The following is a 16029-nucleotide window of genomic DNA, read 5'->3' as shown; positions in this document are numbered from 1 at the left end:
TCATTACAATCCGGTTAATTATCCGTATTCTCATGACTGGTGAATGCATGCCACCACTTTTGTCCGCAAGAACCAAGGAGCAGCATGAGCGGTCGCATCAGCCGTCTTGGACACACCGCGTACCATGTCGTGGACGCCAAGGGACAAGTCGTAGGTCGCCTGGCATCTCAATTGGCCCCCATCCTGCGGGGAAAGCACAAACCCACGTACATGCCCAACGTGGACTGCGGCGACGTGGTCGTAGTGTTGAACGCCGAGCACATTGTGCTGACCGGTAACAAGTGGAGCGACAAGCTGTACAGATGGCACACGATGTACCCTGGTGGTCTGAAGACCCGCACGGCGCAGCAGATCAAGGACAAGGACACGACCGACATCCTTCGCAAGGCCGTGATGGGCATGTTGCCCAAGAACAAGATGCGCGCGTTGCAGGTGGACAAGTTGAAGATCTTCCCTGGCGACGAGCACACGTTCCACGCTGAATTGGGGCCCAACCCCAAGTTCCTCTAGAGTCATTCCAGGAAGTACTATATAACAGAATTCATCAACACGACGTCATTCAACATGGATATCTTCCCCTCGTGCTGCATCTGTCCGAGGCTGTTCAGCCTACCGACGTGCCCCACATGCTGTCTTCCGCAATGTAGCAGATGCATGTAGCCCTGCGTCAATATCCTCAGACCAAACAGGCTGCTGCTAGCCTGTACGTACGTACATACGTGGCTGGTTACAGTGGCTGGTACTCGAGTACCTACCGTGAGCTTTGGCCGATTCAGTACCCCAGACATACAGTAGCACATATCTCCCCAAACTCGTCGTACTATTGAGCATTACTGGTTCCTAGTACATGTGCCATCTTATCATGTCGCGCCCCTAAATATCTTCTGTTCGCATATGTCGACTTCATACGCCCAGCATATTCGCAGCTCCTGGTGCTGCTGCTGGTGGCGGTTGAATTTCGTCCTCTAGCAACGAAGCACCCCTTGGCCCTTGATCGGCAGGCAGCACCTCGTTGTGTTCCGCTGCTGTAGGAGTCGGCGGCACTTGAGCCAGGGAGCTGAGGAACCCCGCTACTTCCAGCACGTCCCCGTGCTCGACCTTATTGGACTGTACCTTGGCAAAATGGGCATACGCATGCGTCCGGATCTGGTCGCGGCTCTTGGTCGGCACATGCTCTTGCACCTTTTTCCACTTGCGGCCGTGCTTTTCGATGCCTGCAAGGAATAGCCGATGCTCGTCGTCGCTCCACTTGGCTCGCTTGGCGCTGTCCATCTTGTCGGCGTCCAGCTTGGGCGCGATCGAGAAATCCCATGGCACTGAACATTGTTGGGAGGCAGGCGTTTGCAGGAACCGATGATGGCGGGGGACGTCGTCTTCGTCGTCGTTGTCGGCACCGGCGGCACCGTCGTCGTCGTGAAGGACAACATGGGGCTACGGATCGTCGATGAGATCTCACCAAGACAAGTTACATGTACGAACATACCTGCGAACCGGAGCCACGACGGATGTACTTGAGGTTATACCGCTGCAAAGCTTCGCAGCTCACCATGGCCAACGCATTCACGCCGGCAAAAAAGTCGGAGGACGAGGAGGAAGATGGTTTCGGTGTGGTTGATTGCTTGCGTTTCTTGGACAAGGGTCCTACAGATGTGCATCCATCCCATGGGTTAGACTCGGGCATGAACGAGCCAAGTACCTTTGGAAGGTTTAGAGGCTACGGACTCGGGCGACGCCCCGTGCCTCGTGTGAAATGCCGAGAGCTGGTGGTTCACATACGATTCGTTCTGTTTACGCTTGAGCATGGATTCCTGTCGCCGTTCTTGCATGTCCAGGAGGCGCTTGCGAAGCAACATCTTGATGTCGGCATCCGACAAGTCCTTGATCTTGTCTTCAAATCGACTGCGGTTCGTTGGGGGTGGCGATGGGGGGACGACAACCGCTCCTGTCACGTACGACCGAGCCAAGAGTGTGGTGGCGTCGACGGACTTTGTTACTTTGTTGGCTGTGTTGGGTTCGTGGGTGGCACAGTTTTCATCCTGCGTCGATGCCTACGAAGAACCAAGTTGTCAAGGGATAGACAACTCGTTGAAACTTACTTCAGAAGCATGATAGACTTGTTTGCACTTGACGATGTCGTCGCTAGTCGAGTTGGTGGGACTGACGACTGGGCCAACGCTCCCAGCAGGTAGAAACGACGACACTAGAGCAGTCCCGCCGCCAGGGAGGCTGTCCGTGGACGATTTCATTTGGTCGGAAATGATAGAACCACTGGTCTGCATGGATTCCAAGCTGCGCAGGTCTTTTCCCGTCATCATCGTCTTGTAATGCAACGACGCATACTCGTACACTTCCTGGACGGTTTTAGAGTCGACGACGCGCGCGATGCGGTTCCAGTCCGATCCGTACTGCTGTAGCCCCGACATGAACTTGGAGCGTTCGTCGTCGGACCATCGAGTGTTTACATCCTGCATGAGGCCGCCCATCGACTCAATATGTCCTGTGCTTCTAGTCGGCGCGGCGGTGAGGTTGGTGGATGCAACTTGCGATTGCAAAAGTGAACTGCTCGAATCTATTGGGACGTTGGAATAAAATTATACTTGATATTTGTATTCAACCTACCACGTTGCCGTCCTTTTTTTCTATTTTTCCCCCTCCATTCTCCCTTGCGAAAACCTATGGCCGACCCTCTCTCTTGCCGTTTGTATGCCGGCAAAATGTAACCGGAAGTCTCATTATCCGGATATATCCCGCAAGCCAATCACAATTCATCGTTGGTGGATGAACCCGATAAAGTGCGCATGTAACCGTCGGTAACGGCTACAACCTGGCAATCTGGTCGGTGGCGTTGACGGCACCATCGATCGACGTTGGCTTTGCCATGCTCTTGAATCACTAACATCAGTACCAGTATGGTTTAGAGGCCCTGGTTGAGTAGGTTTCACGATGAGCAGTCGCGGCATCTGTACTGGTATGAGGTGTGCATTTATATGATTTCGGCTAAGCTACATATCGGTTGGCGGATCATGACTCATCAGTAAGGGTTTGAGTTGTACTTCGAATCCTCGTGTCTGCCAATTTTCGATTGATGATTGAAACTCTTAGCGTTCAACAGTAGTAGTAGGTAGCAATCCGCACTGTACTCGGCCCCCGGCCTTGCACCATGGTTGCAGTTCCCGTCGAGAGAATGGGAAATAGGATCGTCAACGGATTTTGGTACGAGATAGATAGACTTGAACAAGTTGTGGATATTTGCAGTGGCAATCGTAACGTTAGCCATCGCTACTGGCAATTGTACTACGTAGTAGTTTGGAATACTTTGTGTTTGCAACGTCGAAGTAACGTTGACGTAAAAAATCAATTTAAAAATACTCTCATCGGCAGATTTACATAGTTTAACCGAGATATTTATTAGCAGTACTACAGTACAGTACCACTACTTTAAAAATCTACTACGTAGTATACCAGTATTCAAGAACCAATCAAATAGCGCAAAAATACTGGAAGCAAACGCTTGAAAATTGATATCCTCTTGATGTCTATCCGCAAGGGATACATGATGCGAATATATAACCCATGAAAACCGATTGTCTTTCCTCTATAACATAATACCCTAACACGAAATTTGTAAGCAAAGGTGGTAATGTTAGCAAATTTACTGTTAATTTGTTCTTTATGTTTATCTCATGCAAAAGTTACGACTGCAAAACACAATAACGTTAACGTTAACGTTACAATCTCCAAGTTTCAGAGCTTGAAAATGTTTTCTCAGCGTGGAGATTCAGAAGTTCTCCTTCCACAGATGTGTCGTAAATTGATTTTTTACGTACAGTCCATGTGTGGCGTATAGTTTTAGCTGTGTTGCAACCCGCCGAGAGTATTTGATGAATAGTACTACTAGTACGGGTACTAGTAGTAGGGTGATTTTTTTGATGATCGTAGTACAATACTGTTCAACTACGGGTTTATCGAAGTTCGAAGGCCTTCGTTGCCTGTCGTATGTTAGCGTGAAGGGCGACAGACCAACCTCAGCACTTTCGCCTCCGACTCGCTCACATGGTTCGCCTTTTCCTCGGAGCTCTTCTTGGAGGGATATCAGTGCTCTCTAGCAGCGCCACCGCCACAGGTGTTTGTTCAGGCAATCAGTTTGAAGTGTCGCTGCTTGGTAGTGCTAGCATCTACTGCGTCGACGAAGTTCCATGCTCTGGCAACTACGTCGACGGCCAAGACATTCCTAATCATGCCTGTCCTGGTGTGGGTCAACTTTCCGTGTATGGAAGGCATCAGGTGGCGGCTCCAACATGCTGTGGCATCATCAACTCGACGTCAAACGTCATTGGATGTGTGTTCCAGTCGGCAAAGTTTCAGTGTGTGGGGCCACTCCCACCGGCCGTCCCGACTTCGTCGCCGCTTCCACCGCTTGCTCCAGGGGCCAAAGAACTCAACTTTCAACCCACAGTGTTGCCAAGTACGCAAAAGTCCATTGCCACCTTGGCGCCCACCACCACACTTGCCACCACGGACGCGCCTCCGATGACGGCAACGCCCACGACTACAGTCACCGCTGAGCCAACCACAGTCGCTGCCACGACAACCATCCAACCAATCACCACTCCAGTTGCTGCCGCCATCGTCGCCAGCTCGGCTCCCGTAGCGATTCGTGGCGGCGGAGCCAACCCCGACAAACAACAAATCGGCGCCGTCGTCATCGTCCCTTCCAACTCCACCGCCCCCTCCTCCACAACTACATCCATCCCTCGCGACAGCATTGTCCCCGTGACGTCGACGCCGTACCCGGCTTCGATTCCGGCCATTCTCGAAGACAACATCACATCGATCGTGATCAACGGTCCAGGCCGCGTGTTTGTCAGCAACTGGACGCAGTTCCTCCAAGCGTCGTCGTTGTCCTCTGACGAAGGCCCGTCCGAGTACCAAGTCGGATCGGTGGCCATCTCCGGCACCGCGCTCAACGAATTCCTCGTCCTGAACTCGACCGTCGAAGCCGCGTCCTTGGCGCTGCTCCAGATGTACAACACCACAGCGATCGATGGCGTGCTCACCATCAATTTTGAGCGGCACAACGCAGCAGACGTAATCGACGGCCAAGTGCTCATCGAGATCTTCGTCAAGTTCCCCGTCGTCACGTCCGTGGTCGTGTCTGGCCTCGCGGAAACGTTCGTGGACCGCGGCGTGCTGGGCGGCGCCGACCTCGTACTCTCCACGGGCGACGGCAACATGGTGGCATTTGTCAACCAGTCGGCTGCATCTTCGATCGACTTGCGCTCCACCGGCGACGGAACCCTTCAGGTGCGCGCGGCGTCGGCGCTCAAGACAGTGGACTCCCTCGTAAGCCGCACCAACGGATCGGGGGACGTCGTGTACTTTGTGTCGACTCTTGCGGTGCGCAACCTCACGAGCATCTCGTCTGGCCCGGGGGCTATTCACATTTACGCGTCGAAGCTGGACCTGAAGAACGTCACGAGTCGCGTGTCCAAGAGCGGGGATGTCGTGTTTGCCAGCGGCTCGGCCATGTGCAAATATCACGCGGTGGACATCTCGGGCAGCGGGTCCGTCGAAGCTGGCCGGGTGCTTTGTGTGGAGGCAATGGTTAAGGTCGCGTACACTGGGAGGGGGGATGCCGTCGTCCAGGCCAGCTACATGATCTCGACTGACGTCCGCGGCCCCGGCAACGTCTTGTACTACAACACAACGCCCAAGGTGTACCCGACGTACAAGAAGCACTTCTTCCTTACCCAGACACTCAAAGCCAACGTGAGCGACGCCAAGGTGGGCGTGCCGAGCCCCCGAGAAGCGCTCGAGTTTCACCTCGGCCAGCCCGTGGGCAACTCGTGGCTCGGCATGCTCTCGGCCCTCAACCTTGACCGCATCATCTTGTACGGGTGCATTGTGTTTGTCGTGATCGCCGGCGTGGTTGCCGGATCCAAGTGGTACAACATCTACAAGGCTCAAAAGAACGCTCGAGGCGAGTACCAGTCCCTGCAGTAGTAGGCGGCACACATGCCATATATACATACTCTTGAAGAAGACGTGCCCAATATGTAATCGATTAAAGGGGTGCAACCATCAACCATCAACCATCATATACTTTGGACGTGTGTATACTTACTAGTACTTCAAGGTACTAGTACTTTGAAGTAGTAGTACTAAGCAAGTTCCAACCGTGATGTTGCTTGGAAGGAATGACTGCACAGATCGCAAGATAACTGGACTTTGGCATGAGGCCGAACACCGACCGGCTCATGCAGTCAACTCGTGATCCACACATATACAGGATAGATATAATATATACATTGTATATATTATATATATATTCTCGTCAGGGCGGGTTTATCGAAAGAGGTTCTTGAGTTTCTGAGACGTCGACGGCCCCCCCTTGCGTCTGGACGATGGAGGACTGAGGCTGCCCCCCGAGTGAGGTCCAGATGTATCATCTGCCTTGGCTTTGTTGGCCAAGAACGACCGGATCATGGCGTCGGCGCTGGCGGCCGGCCCGACCAGGTATTTGTCTTCGGGTTGGTTTCGAATCGCGTCCGTCGGTTCATGTCGAAACACTTTATCCCATTTCTTGTGTTTCTTTAGAATGTGGTGCGCCAGCGCTCCTTGCGTGCGATGCTACATGGGCATTATGTTAACAAGTCTACGAGGCAGCACATCTAGCGCAGCAGCTGCCACGTCATACTCGACTTTATGCATACAGTACTTGGCAACCAACAACCAATGAAGTACCATATATATATTGCCGCTGTATAGCCAACCATATCTGTCATCAGGTAAAACATGGCCACGATATGGCAAAGTGCAGTTTGGTCGTATACCTGTTCCAAGTAGTTGAGGATTGCAATGACGGTCGTGCGGGTCAGGATCGGATTGACCACGCGCTGCAAGGTCATAGGATGTTCGATCATGTCGAGCAGCATTTCCATCACGTTGAGGCCACACACAACTGCGACGACGTTCTTGTCCGAGTTCTTATCGCCATTGTCTGGAAACGAGAGCAGGAACCGCCGGACGACTTCAAGGATAAAGCCCACCTCGGGGTGCAAATCGCTCTTGTGTGTGGACAAGTTGTGACAGTGCGAGATCAGTCTGCTAAGGAGGTTGTATGGCGAGTATGCCAGCGACGACACGATGCGCGGCGACACAAAGAGCACCCGAAACACCCGCAGCAGACTCACTTCGGCCACCACGGCTGCGGCTTCTTCCTCTTTGGGCTGTGGCAATCGCAGTTCGTTTTGAAGCAGCACAAACAACGACGCGACCTTGTCAGGTACTTTCCATGACGCAACGTCGTCCAAATATACCGGATACACCTACCACAGACACACATATTGGCATGTTCCATCAAATCAACAAGGTATTAGAAGTAAGTACCCTTAGCGCACAAATGATGCACGACGTGATCATGGGCAGGATCTGCGTCTGTTGGCGCACCGTCATGACCAAGTCTGGACTGAAACTCGATCGCTGCGACAACGATGTGACGAGGGCATGCCCCAGCGCTTCAAAGTCTTCGAAGAGACACTCCAGAAAGAACCTAATATGATGACAGGTTCAGCAAGGATACGTGTTCGTGTAGAGTTGAACGTACTTGGGATCCCGTAACGGGTGAATCGGATTTTCCAAATACAAGAGCAAGTACACGTCCCCGACCATGGGATACGGGTACACGGACGCGTAATCAATATCCACTTGGGCTAATTCGTCTGAAATGACTTCAGTGTCGGAGCACTTGTTGACGATCACCACAAGTTGCAGCATCTCCCGGTAGAAATGTGTCCGAAGGGTCACATTCCACACTAAATCGGGCGCCTCGTAGTGGCCCTACATATATTCTGTGTCAACACCAATGATAGTATATATATATATGATGAAACACGAAGCTCTTCTCCGTACACTGAGAATCGTGGCAACGTTTTGGGGCCGATTGACCAGTTCGTAGATCAACGACACGGGCAAGAACCGAACCATCACGTTTATCGTGTCTTCTAGCACTAAGCTGGTGGGATTTCCGAGAATGCTGAGGATCTTCATGGCTGGAATTTGCATGCTGGGGGTGTAATCGCAGTCGGCGTCCATGATCATACCCGACGCGTCGGCCGATTTGCCCGACACAGAGGGCGTGGGGAACGCCCAGATCAAGAGGTGGTACATCCAAATGGACGTTGTCACATATCGCGCCACGTTGTGCGACGACGCACACAGCCGACCGACTGTTTCGAGCAGTCCACCGCTGTGCTGGTCCTCCATCAACGCCGCATGCATGAGCACCGACAGCCCCACTTTCGACTCGACCAACGAGTCCCCAAACGACTTGGTGGCGGCCAACGCGTGCAGAATCGTCAGCGAGTGGCTTTGAAACGTGGCAAAAGCCACCGTGCCGTCTTGGGGAAGCGCGGCCACACCCTCCTTTAGCGACGGATGGGTCTGCATAAACTTGTGTTCTGGAGGCAGCACCCAATTCAGCAGCGTCAAGACGCCAGTGTGAGCCGACTTTGCAGCCCCCCCCATGAAGCCGGCTTCGACTTGGGCGGTTGCCCACGGAACCAACGCCGCCAAGATACCCAACGACAGCTCTCGAAACCGGAGCTCTACGTCGGGCGTGATGCCCCACCCCACGACACCATGAGCGGCGAGTGGAAGGCGCCCGGTCCGAACGAACGAGGCAGCAGCAGTGTAAAAGGATGGCGGGAGCCCCAGTTGCCGGACAACGTCGACCGAGTTGGCCGTGAACGACGAAGACGAGAGGGTTGTGTGGAGCGGCTCGAGGTAAATATCGTCCACGATCGCATGTTCCTTCAACGCGGAAAAGCGGAACGACTGGCCAAGTTGGGTGACGGACGACGACGGTGTGGAGGCGGGCGGGGTATTCACCAGCGGGGCCAAGAACGCTTTCAATTCACTTCGCATCTGTGATGTCCAAATCAACCGATGCGACATCGTGTCACGGTGAAACAAGTGCAAAAACTTGAACGCTGACGGATTCGTCGATTGAAAGTACAAGTTGGGCGACAACAAGGTGTGGCACACGGCTTGAATCGTGACATTGCTCTTGTTGGCAGCAACGAAGACACGAACGCTCAACGTCGCCAGCAAAGTCTGGACATGGCCGCCGACATCGTCATGTAGAGTCGTGCCGCCTGCGGTAAACAGCACCGTGGGTTCGAGGCGTCGGGCCAACGCTTGCTCGTCCACGGCAGAGTCGAACGCGTACCACAAGTCCAACAAGTGCCATAATATGCCGCCGTTTTGCGCAATTTGCTCGGGGAGCGGCGCGTCCTTGGTGGCGTCGTCGCACATTCGACATAGCGCTACGATAGACACACACATTCTTAGCTGGTTGATAGCACGACGCCACGAAAGCCCGAATTGAACGCACCTTCCAGCGTGTGCCGCACCAACACAAACAAGGCGTCTGTCGGGGGCGACGTAAAGCTGTGGTAATACCAGAGAATCCGCCATATATTGTGCAGGACGTGGGAGGCGGTGGTTGCAATCCACTGGCGTCCGGCAGACGTCCCGGCGAGACTGGCCACTGTTTGCATCAGTTCAAGTGCAGTATCAATGTAAGTCGTTTCGTCGGTAGGGTCGTTGTCGTCAATCATCCGGGTCACAACGTACTGCAGCGCGTCGTCCACTACCCCACACTGATCTTGGGCCAGCAACCACGGAATGTTTTGCACGGACACGGCGCACGAAAGGCGGAGCAAACGGGTGGCCAGGAGCGACAGATGCAGCTGCTCGGCGTGCGACGTCAGCGGCGGCACCGCGAGGCGGTCGGTCGTGCAATGGGTGGCTAGGAAGTCTAGGAGTAGTGGGAACGCGTCCAGTTTCGACGATGCCAACGCTGGGGCACAGGTTGTGACAATGTAGATTTGCGCACGCAAAAGCAGCTCCAAGTTGACAGCGTCATAGCCCGAAGTGAGCAAACTTTCACGAGGACTTGTGAGGACCGCAAACGCTACTTGAATGCGTTCAAAGCTATATGTCATAGAAAGACATTTGAAACTTGTGATGATGATGATAGTCGATTACCGTTGCAGTTTGTCTGGGTCGGCCAGAGCCTGTTCTGGACAAATGGGTTTACCCAGTCGTTTGTACGCGTCTCGAACATCGTCGCAGTTCCCGTCGTCGACCACCAATTCCAGCGTCGCCTTTGCCTCGTCGCGCGAGACGCCCACAGCCACACGATGCACTTCAGCCGTCCATGCATCGTGTAAACTGGTTAGAAAAGCCACTGGATCCTTGATCACTTCTGTGGAGTTGAAAAGTTGACGTAAGTAATACCCGTGGCAATATAACTCGCGGCCGAGATGCTCGTGGTACACTACTGGCGCCATAGGGTGGTACTCGTACGGAGTTGCAACGTCTTGTTGCAGAGTAGCTCGATGGTCGTCTAGATGGGCCAAGCAATTTCGCCACAACATGTGCCGCATGGTGGGGTTCCAGATCACACGGGGGGACTCGACGTGATCGCCGCTGCAGAACAAGGCGGAAAACTCGGCCGGATTCAGCAAATCCAATTGATCGATCATGGCTGGGGGCAGCAGATCCGCTAGAATATGGCGCGGCTCGGTTGATACGGTTTGTAGCTGGTGTGTGGCTTGTAAAAACGAAGCAAAGTCAGTAAACGAGTCGCCCTTGTACAAGAAGAGCATGTAAAACACCCCTGTTGTGTACAACGAGGGCGACGCATACGACGACGACAACAGCACCAACACGTGCATGGCCAGTTCGGATAACTTGGGCAGTTCATGGAGTACGAGTATGGACGCCATGTCCGCGATATGGGCCGCGGTCAGTTGTCGGCCAACTGGGATCGGGAACACTACGACTTCAGGCAATGTGACCAGTGGGTTGCTCTTCAAGAGGGCAATCAGCACATGGATGGCGTCGTGGGCTACGTGGACTGGATCAAACGGTCTGTCCATGCCGAATTCCCACTTGAGTTGCGGGATATTGCCAAGCGTGCTGTTGGCGGTGCCCATCCAGCGTCCAATGGGCACTTCCAACGACTCATGGTGGTTGTTCACGTTGGTGTTGTCCTTCAAGTACTGGCGTACTTCGTCCAGTGTTTTCCGCTCTAGAGTGTTGGCACCGCACGTCCAAACCGCTTGTCCACGTGTCGATGGCTGATTTCGCTGGGAAACGTGCGCCATTTGAATCAACGCCACCAACAACGGGACAGCGCGCGGATCTTTGACCAACTTGGCGCCGTTGAATGCTACTTTGGTGACACTTCGGAGCACTTGGAGTAGATGCACAAGCAACTCACACCGAGTCGTCGACTCTACCATGGCCAGCAGGTACCCCACGTCCTCGAGGGGCAAATAGTACTCAAACTCGTACACCCATGTGACAAATGCCAACGCCTTGAGACAGCTCACCGTGATATCAACATGGCCTTTGAATTCAGCATCGCCCTGTTCCCGCAAGATCTTCTTGTACAGCGCTGTAACAAACCGCTTGGGCTTCTTCACCGGCATGTCCTCCATGTGCAGCGGCGGCCTCCACGCGTCTTCGCCATCGTCAGACACTGCCGCTACGGGACACTGGAGCAAATGCCGAAGGTACATCCCGTCCACGACCAGTTCGTTCTCTAAACTTGAGTACGAGATGGAAAAGTCTTCGTAGTTCCACACAACGTTGGCTGTGGACGACGCAAAAATCTCGCGAAACCGGTGGATTTCATGCGACAGGGCCGTCTGCAGCTCTTCCCGTGTCGCAGACGTCCACACCAACTCGATCGACTCGTGGTCTTGCTGGACCATATGGAACAAAATGCGAAAGTTCTCTGGCGACCGATCCGACGGTGTCGCAGATGGACTTGGTGCGGATGATTCCGGTATGGCAGCGCCGAGGCCGCGTGTGATGGCGCGCCGCAGCATTTGCACGTTGAACAAGCCATCTTTCAACACGGACGACCGGCTGCTTCGACTGCTGACGCTGCTCGTCGTCGCCCCATGATTCGAATTGCTCTTGTCAAACACATTGGTGCCCGTCGTCTTGATGTGCATGCGATCCAGTAACTTGGCCGACGAAAGCATCGTGTCTGAGATAGCATGGTTCGAATGGACGGACAATCCATCCGATCCATTGTCGTAAAACGATTCGTTGTCTACTTCGCTCGGGCTCCGGCGGGACAGCAGCAGCTCGGCGTTGAACGCTCCAAACTTGTCCATAAACGTGGTCTTTTCTAAATCGTCGAGCTGGCACTCTTCTGCCGGCGACAGCAACCGCATCTCCAGACATGACACCAACCCCGGCGGAAATATGCGCCGAAGCAGGTGCTTTGCTGGGGCGTGGTCGCTCATCCACATGGTAATCATGTAGCGACTCACACACCGTTGGTCAAAGCTCGGGTCGAAGATGGCTTGGTATAAATGCTGTAGGACAAGGCCGCGGCGCAGCGCGGCGTCCTTGATGGAGGCCGCCGCATCTGATGAGCACAGCCGCAACACGGCTTGTACGAGCAACGTACCTAGATAGATAGGATCCGATGGTGAGGAATAAAAACATGTGACAGAGCACGGGCAATATCGACTTTCGCGTCGAGTATAACGTACGTACATGATTCGACCGTCGTGGTGCATCGAGATTGAAACAGCAACCTACATGTACGTACATATACTTAGAAACAGTACTATATACAAAACAACTAGTGATATATTATATGCACTTTATCCAGCACTCTGTGATCGTGGAGGGTCATAGCAAGAATAGAAATATATATATTGTCGATTTGATACAAATTTGGGGAGGGGGTGCAATCGAATCGCGCCGACCAAAGCGATCCACAATCGATCTGATTGGTTAAATTTCATTGAGAAGGTTTTGATTGGCTAATATTATTGAGCTCATCTGAGGTAGCCAATCAAATCGATTTAAATTCCAATGAGAAACCACCCCACAACACAATGAAATTTCACTCGAAAGCACATATACATATATCAATTACCGTGTGAGAGAGTCGTAGTGTGGTACGAGGTGGTCGACTAGGAAGCGGACGGTGGCGGCGTCCGTCGTGTGCCGATGCGAACAGATGGCGCCTTCAAGCACCTGGAGGTTGCCCATGAGACTAAGCGGTCCGGCCTTGCGGTCGGCGAAGCGCCCGAGCACCCCCACAAGCCCCGTCACGAGCATCCCTTGACTAAATAGCATACGTTTGTTGTTCAATTCTGCTTCGCCATTGGTTGCTCGCTTGTCGGTGGTTTCCCCGTCTACACTCGTGCCACAAGAACCATGACCATCACCACCAGCCCAAATCATGCAGAAATGTCAAGTCGATATATTTGAAATTCGAGTGTTTGGGTGCTCAATCTACCGAAATCGGCAGACAATCGATATATCGACCAATCAAAAAATCCAGAGCAATAACCAAGTGGCCAATCAAAATGACCCACTCTTTCACCATTTCAAGATTGAATTAGTGAGACATCGGACGTTTTTACATACAAAAGTCAGGGTCAAACAATCATCGATCGAGATAGGTTTAATCAAAAGTCAACCAACTTTGGGTATACAATAATATATATATATATATTGCTACAAGCATACGGACCAGGGCTACTACCGTCGGGTAGTCCGCCTGCCGCCGCCGAGGCCACGATCGTGTGCATGGTGACGCGCTGGAGGAGCAGCGCTGTCCAAAACACGGTGAGCTCGTCCTCGGCCACGATCAACAGCCGCAGACTGTCGAGGACATTTGGGAAATGCAGCAGTTCTCGGAATCCGTAAAACGAGCTCGCTATGCGACACAGGCACTGCAGCAACGTGACCGCGGTGCGCGGCGCCGGCGGCTGGCACGCGGCCACCGTCTGCAGCTGCACGACCAAGGGCTTGAGTGCCTCCAGCACAACCGACCGCTTGGTGTGGTATTGAATGCCAGCGAGGGGTACGTTCGCGTTGAACTCGGCGGCAATCGACACCAGGCTATCACCATAACAAAACGTCATTTTCAATATATTCGACATGTATACATCGATGGACGGACCCTCGTCCGGCGGCGGCGCCGGCGCGGATGCCGCTCCCAATGGTGTACTTGCCGACCGCCGCCAATCGTTTGAGAAAGCACGCGCCAATCGACGAATCGCCAAAGAAACTCGAGGTTTCTGTCATGTCTTCGACCGCAAATCGCGGCAAGAGGCGGAGACCGGTCTGGCTCGGCGTTGACGAAATCTCGAGCGTGCTCTTGTCCGAGCTGGTCGTGCCAACTGCGTCGTACAGCGCTGCCAAGACGCCGTCGCGGTCGCGGCACGAGTACAGCCGCTGGTGGGTGCCATGGACAAACTCGAGCTCGAACTGGAACGACCCGGGGTGTCGAATCACGGCAAACAGCGAGCAGAGGGGGATGCTTGTGAGCACGGTGAGCGACGTCGGATCGAGCTCGAGCAGCGCCGATGGAACGAGGGCTAGGATTCGTCGCTCTGGCTTCTACACAGTCGAAGATGAACAATCGGGGGGTGGCGATGGAGGCAGGTACTACTGTACTTCTTACTACTGTACGATATCATATCGTCAAGTCGATTTGAAACATTGGAGTGTTTGGGTAGTCAATCGAATGAGCAGAAGAACCAAATCGACAGACAATCGATATATCGACCAATCAAAACCCACAACACACGAATCAACTAGCCAATCAAATTATCCACTCTTCGACCGATACAACATCAAATTAGTGTGTGAATGAAATTAGTGTGTTACTGGACGATGGTTATATACAAAAGTCAGTACTGTCATGTCGATTCGAAACATTGGAGTGTTTGGGTGTTCAATCGAATGAGCAGAAGAACCAAATCGATAGACAATCGATATATATCGACCAATCAAAACCCCAGAATACTACTAATCAAAGTGGCCAATCAAATCATCCACTCTTGGACCAAGTCATCATCGAATTAGTGTGTGAATGAAATTAGTGTGATACTGGGTGATCTTTATATACAAAACCCTGAAACACAAAGAATCGATCGATAGAGTTGGCGCGAATCAGCATAAAAAAGTCCAACTTTGGGGTAAAGTGACAAGACTAGATCGTGTACCTCGTGGCGCCTCGAGAACTTTTGAACGGGAAATTGCACTATGCATTCGGCCACATCCAAAATCGGTTTGTCGGCCGCGACTTGCTCCAACGTGAGCTTGCCACGTGTGGCCAATCGCAGCCCGACACGCGCCGCCGCCTTGTCCATGTTGCCAATCAGAAACGATCGGTCGGTCGTGAAGAACACTGTTTGTCTGCCGTAGTACCCGACAACGCACCCCGTCGTGGAGTTGGAGACTGGCGTGATGTGGTCAATGTCCGTGTACGGGAATCGTTCCAGTACCGCCGCGGATTGCGACGTCGGAAGGACTTCCTTGTACACGAGACCGTCGGGAGCAATCTCCAAAATGCACTCGCGCTCCATGCCAAGTCGTGTCAACTTGGTGGCGTTGCATTGCAGCGGCGGCGGCGGCCGCGACGTCGTTTGCGCGTTCGCGGTGTGCAGCCGAAGAAACTCGGTCAGCAAGTATGCACGGTACTTGTATCGCAATTTAAGTTGCTCTTCTTTCTTTGGACCAACGAGCACCAACGTAAACACCTAAAACCATGGATACATTATTGCGGGGAGGTTGGAATATGACGAGGAGGAGCTTGTGGCCTTACGTGGTCGTCGTTGAGGTCGAGTTCGAACGACACGAACGATTGGTAAGACCAACTGTTGGTCACGTCAAAGTCCTTGGGGTCGATGGTACAGAAGCGCGTGGCGGACAGCGCAAAGATGCGCTCGTACTTGCCCTTCCATGACAACTTGGTTGTTTGGAATCGCGCGACAAACTCGTCGGGGTTATCTCCACCAGCGAGTCCCGTGAACGAGCTTGAATGGGATATCTCCAACCTCCTCGGTGAATCTCCCATGTTGCTTTATCCCGTGTTCTTGTCTACGTAGCCCCGAGTGCTGATGGCGCCGACAACTTGGGGGTCAAACCACGAAAATGGAAAATGCGGCGCGGTGGACATGATTTTTCGCCATCTGG

The 16029-nt window shown here is 53.1% G+C and overlaps 4 protein-coding genes across 4 annotated transcripts; 2 read left to right on the top strand and 2 right to left on the bottom strand.

Moving 5' to 3' along the window:
* The first annotated feature begins 61 nt into the window (after nt 1-61).
* On the top strand, nt 62-571 carry H257_04636 (ribosomal protein L13). Its single transcript, XM_009829228.1, has one exon. It carries the CDS (start codon nt 85-87, stop codon nt 508-510), a length of 426 nt encoding a protein of 141 aa, XP_009827530.1. The 5' UTR covers nt 62-84; the 3' UTR covers nt 511-571.
* Nucleotides 572-801: 230 nt separating this feature from the next.
* H257_04635 (hypothetical protein) lies at nt 802-2555 on the bottom strand. Its single transcript, XM_009829227.1, has 4 exons — nt 2097-2555; nt 1697-2048; nt 1484-1641; nt 802-1431 (listed from the first exon to the last, which is right to left on the bottom strand). Exons 1-4 carry the CDS (start codon nt 2481-2483, stop codon nt 904-906), a joined length of 1425 nt encoding a protein of 474 aa, XP_009827529.1. The 5' UTR covers nt 2484-2555; the 3' UTR covers nt 802-903.
* A 1443-nt stretch (nt 2556-3998) lies between these two features.
* H257_04634 (hypothetical protein) lies at nt 3999-6092 on the top strand. Its single transcript, XM_009829226.1, has one exon. It carries the CDS (start codon nt 4054-4056, stop codon nt 6001-6003), a length of 1950 nt encoding a protein of 649 aa, XP_009827528.1. The 5' UTR covers nt 3999-4053; the 3' UTR covers nt 6004-6092.
* Nucleotides 6093-6284: 192 nt separating this feature from the next.
* On the bottom strand, nt 6285-15980 carry H257_04633 (hypothetical protein). The gene is made up of 13 exons (XM_009829225.1): nt 15659-15980; nt 15057-15593; nt 14009-14448; nt 13577-13947; nt 12974-13235; nt 12586-12626; nt 10051-12496; nt 9395-9996; nt 7912-9326; nt 7607-7839; nt 7390-7552; nt 6834-7328; nt 6285-6630 (listed from the first exon to the last, which is right to left on the bottom strand). The coding sequence occupies exons 1-13, from the start codon at nt 15908-15910 to the stop codon at nt 6346-6348; spliced, it is 7542 nt and encodes a 2513-aa protein (XP_009827527.1). The 5' UTR covers nt 15911-15980; the 3' UTR covers nt 6285-6345.
* Between the last annotated feature and the right edge of the window lie 49 nt (nt 15981-16029).

The sequence above is a fragment of the Aphanomyces astaci genome, assembly GCF_000520075.1.
Source record: "Aphanomyces astaci strain APO3 unplaced genomic scaffold supercont1.8, whole genome shotgun sequence".
Taxonomy (NCBI): domain Eukaryota; phylum Oomycota; class Saprolegniomycetes; order Saprolegniales; family Verrucalvaceae; genus Aphanomyces; species Aphanomyces astaci.
Note: the sequence above shows the minus strand (reverse complement) of the source record. Positions and strands in the feature narration are given on the sequence as shown.

Bases quoted from the DNA above. Each gene is read 5' to 3' on its own strand.
- H257_04636 (XM_009829228.1), top strand. From the start codon at position 85: ATGAGCGGTCGCATCAGCCGTCTTGGACACACCGCGTACCATGTCGTG.
- H257_04635 (XM_009829227.1), bottom strand. From the start codon at position 2,483: ATGGGCGGCCTCATGCAGGATGTAAACACTCGATGGTCCGACGACGAA. The intron at 2,049-2,096 runs GTAAGTTTCAAC...GGTTCTTCGTAG, and splicing joins AAGTCTATCATGCTTCTGAA to GCATCGACGCAGGATGAAAA. The intron at 1,432-1,483 runs GTATGTTCGTAC...GACGATCCGTAG, and splicing joins GTCGTGGCTCCGGTTCGCAG to CCCCATGTTGTCCTTCACGA.
- H257_04634 (XM_009829226.1), top strand. From the start codon at position 4,054: ATGGTTCGCCTTTTCCTCGGAGCTCTTCTTGGAGGGATATCAGTGCTC.
- H257_04633 (XM_009829225.1), bottom strand. From the start codon at position 15,910: ATGGGAGATTCACCGAGGAGGTTGGAGATATCCCATTCAAGCTCGTTC. The intron at 12,627-12,973 runs GTAATTGATATA...ACGTACATGTAG, and splicing joins CACTACGACTCTCTCACACG to GTTGCTGTTTCAATCTCGAT. The intron at 6,631-6,833 runs GTATACGACCAA...ATGCCCATGTAG, and splicing joins TCCTCAACTACTTGGAACAG to CATCGCACGCAAGGAGCGCT.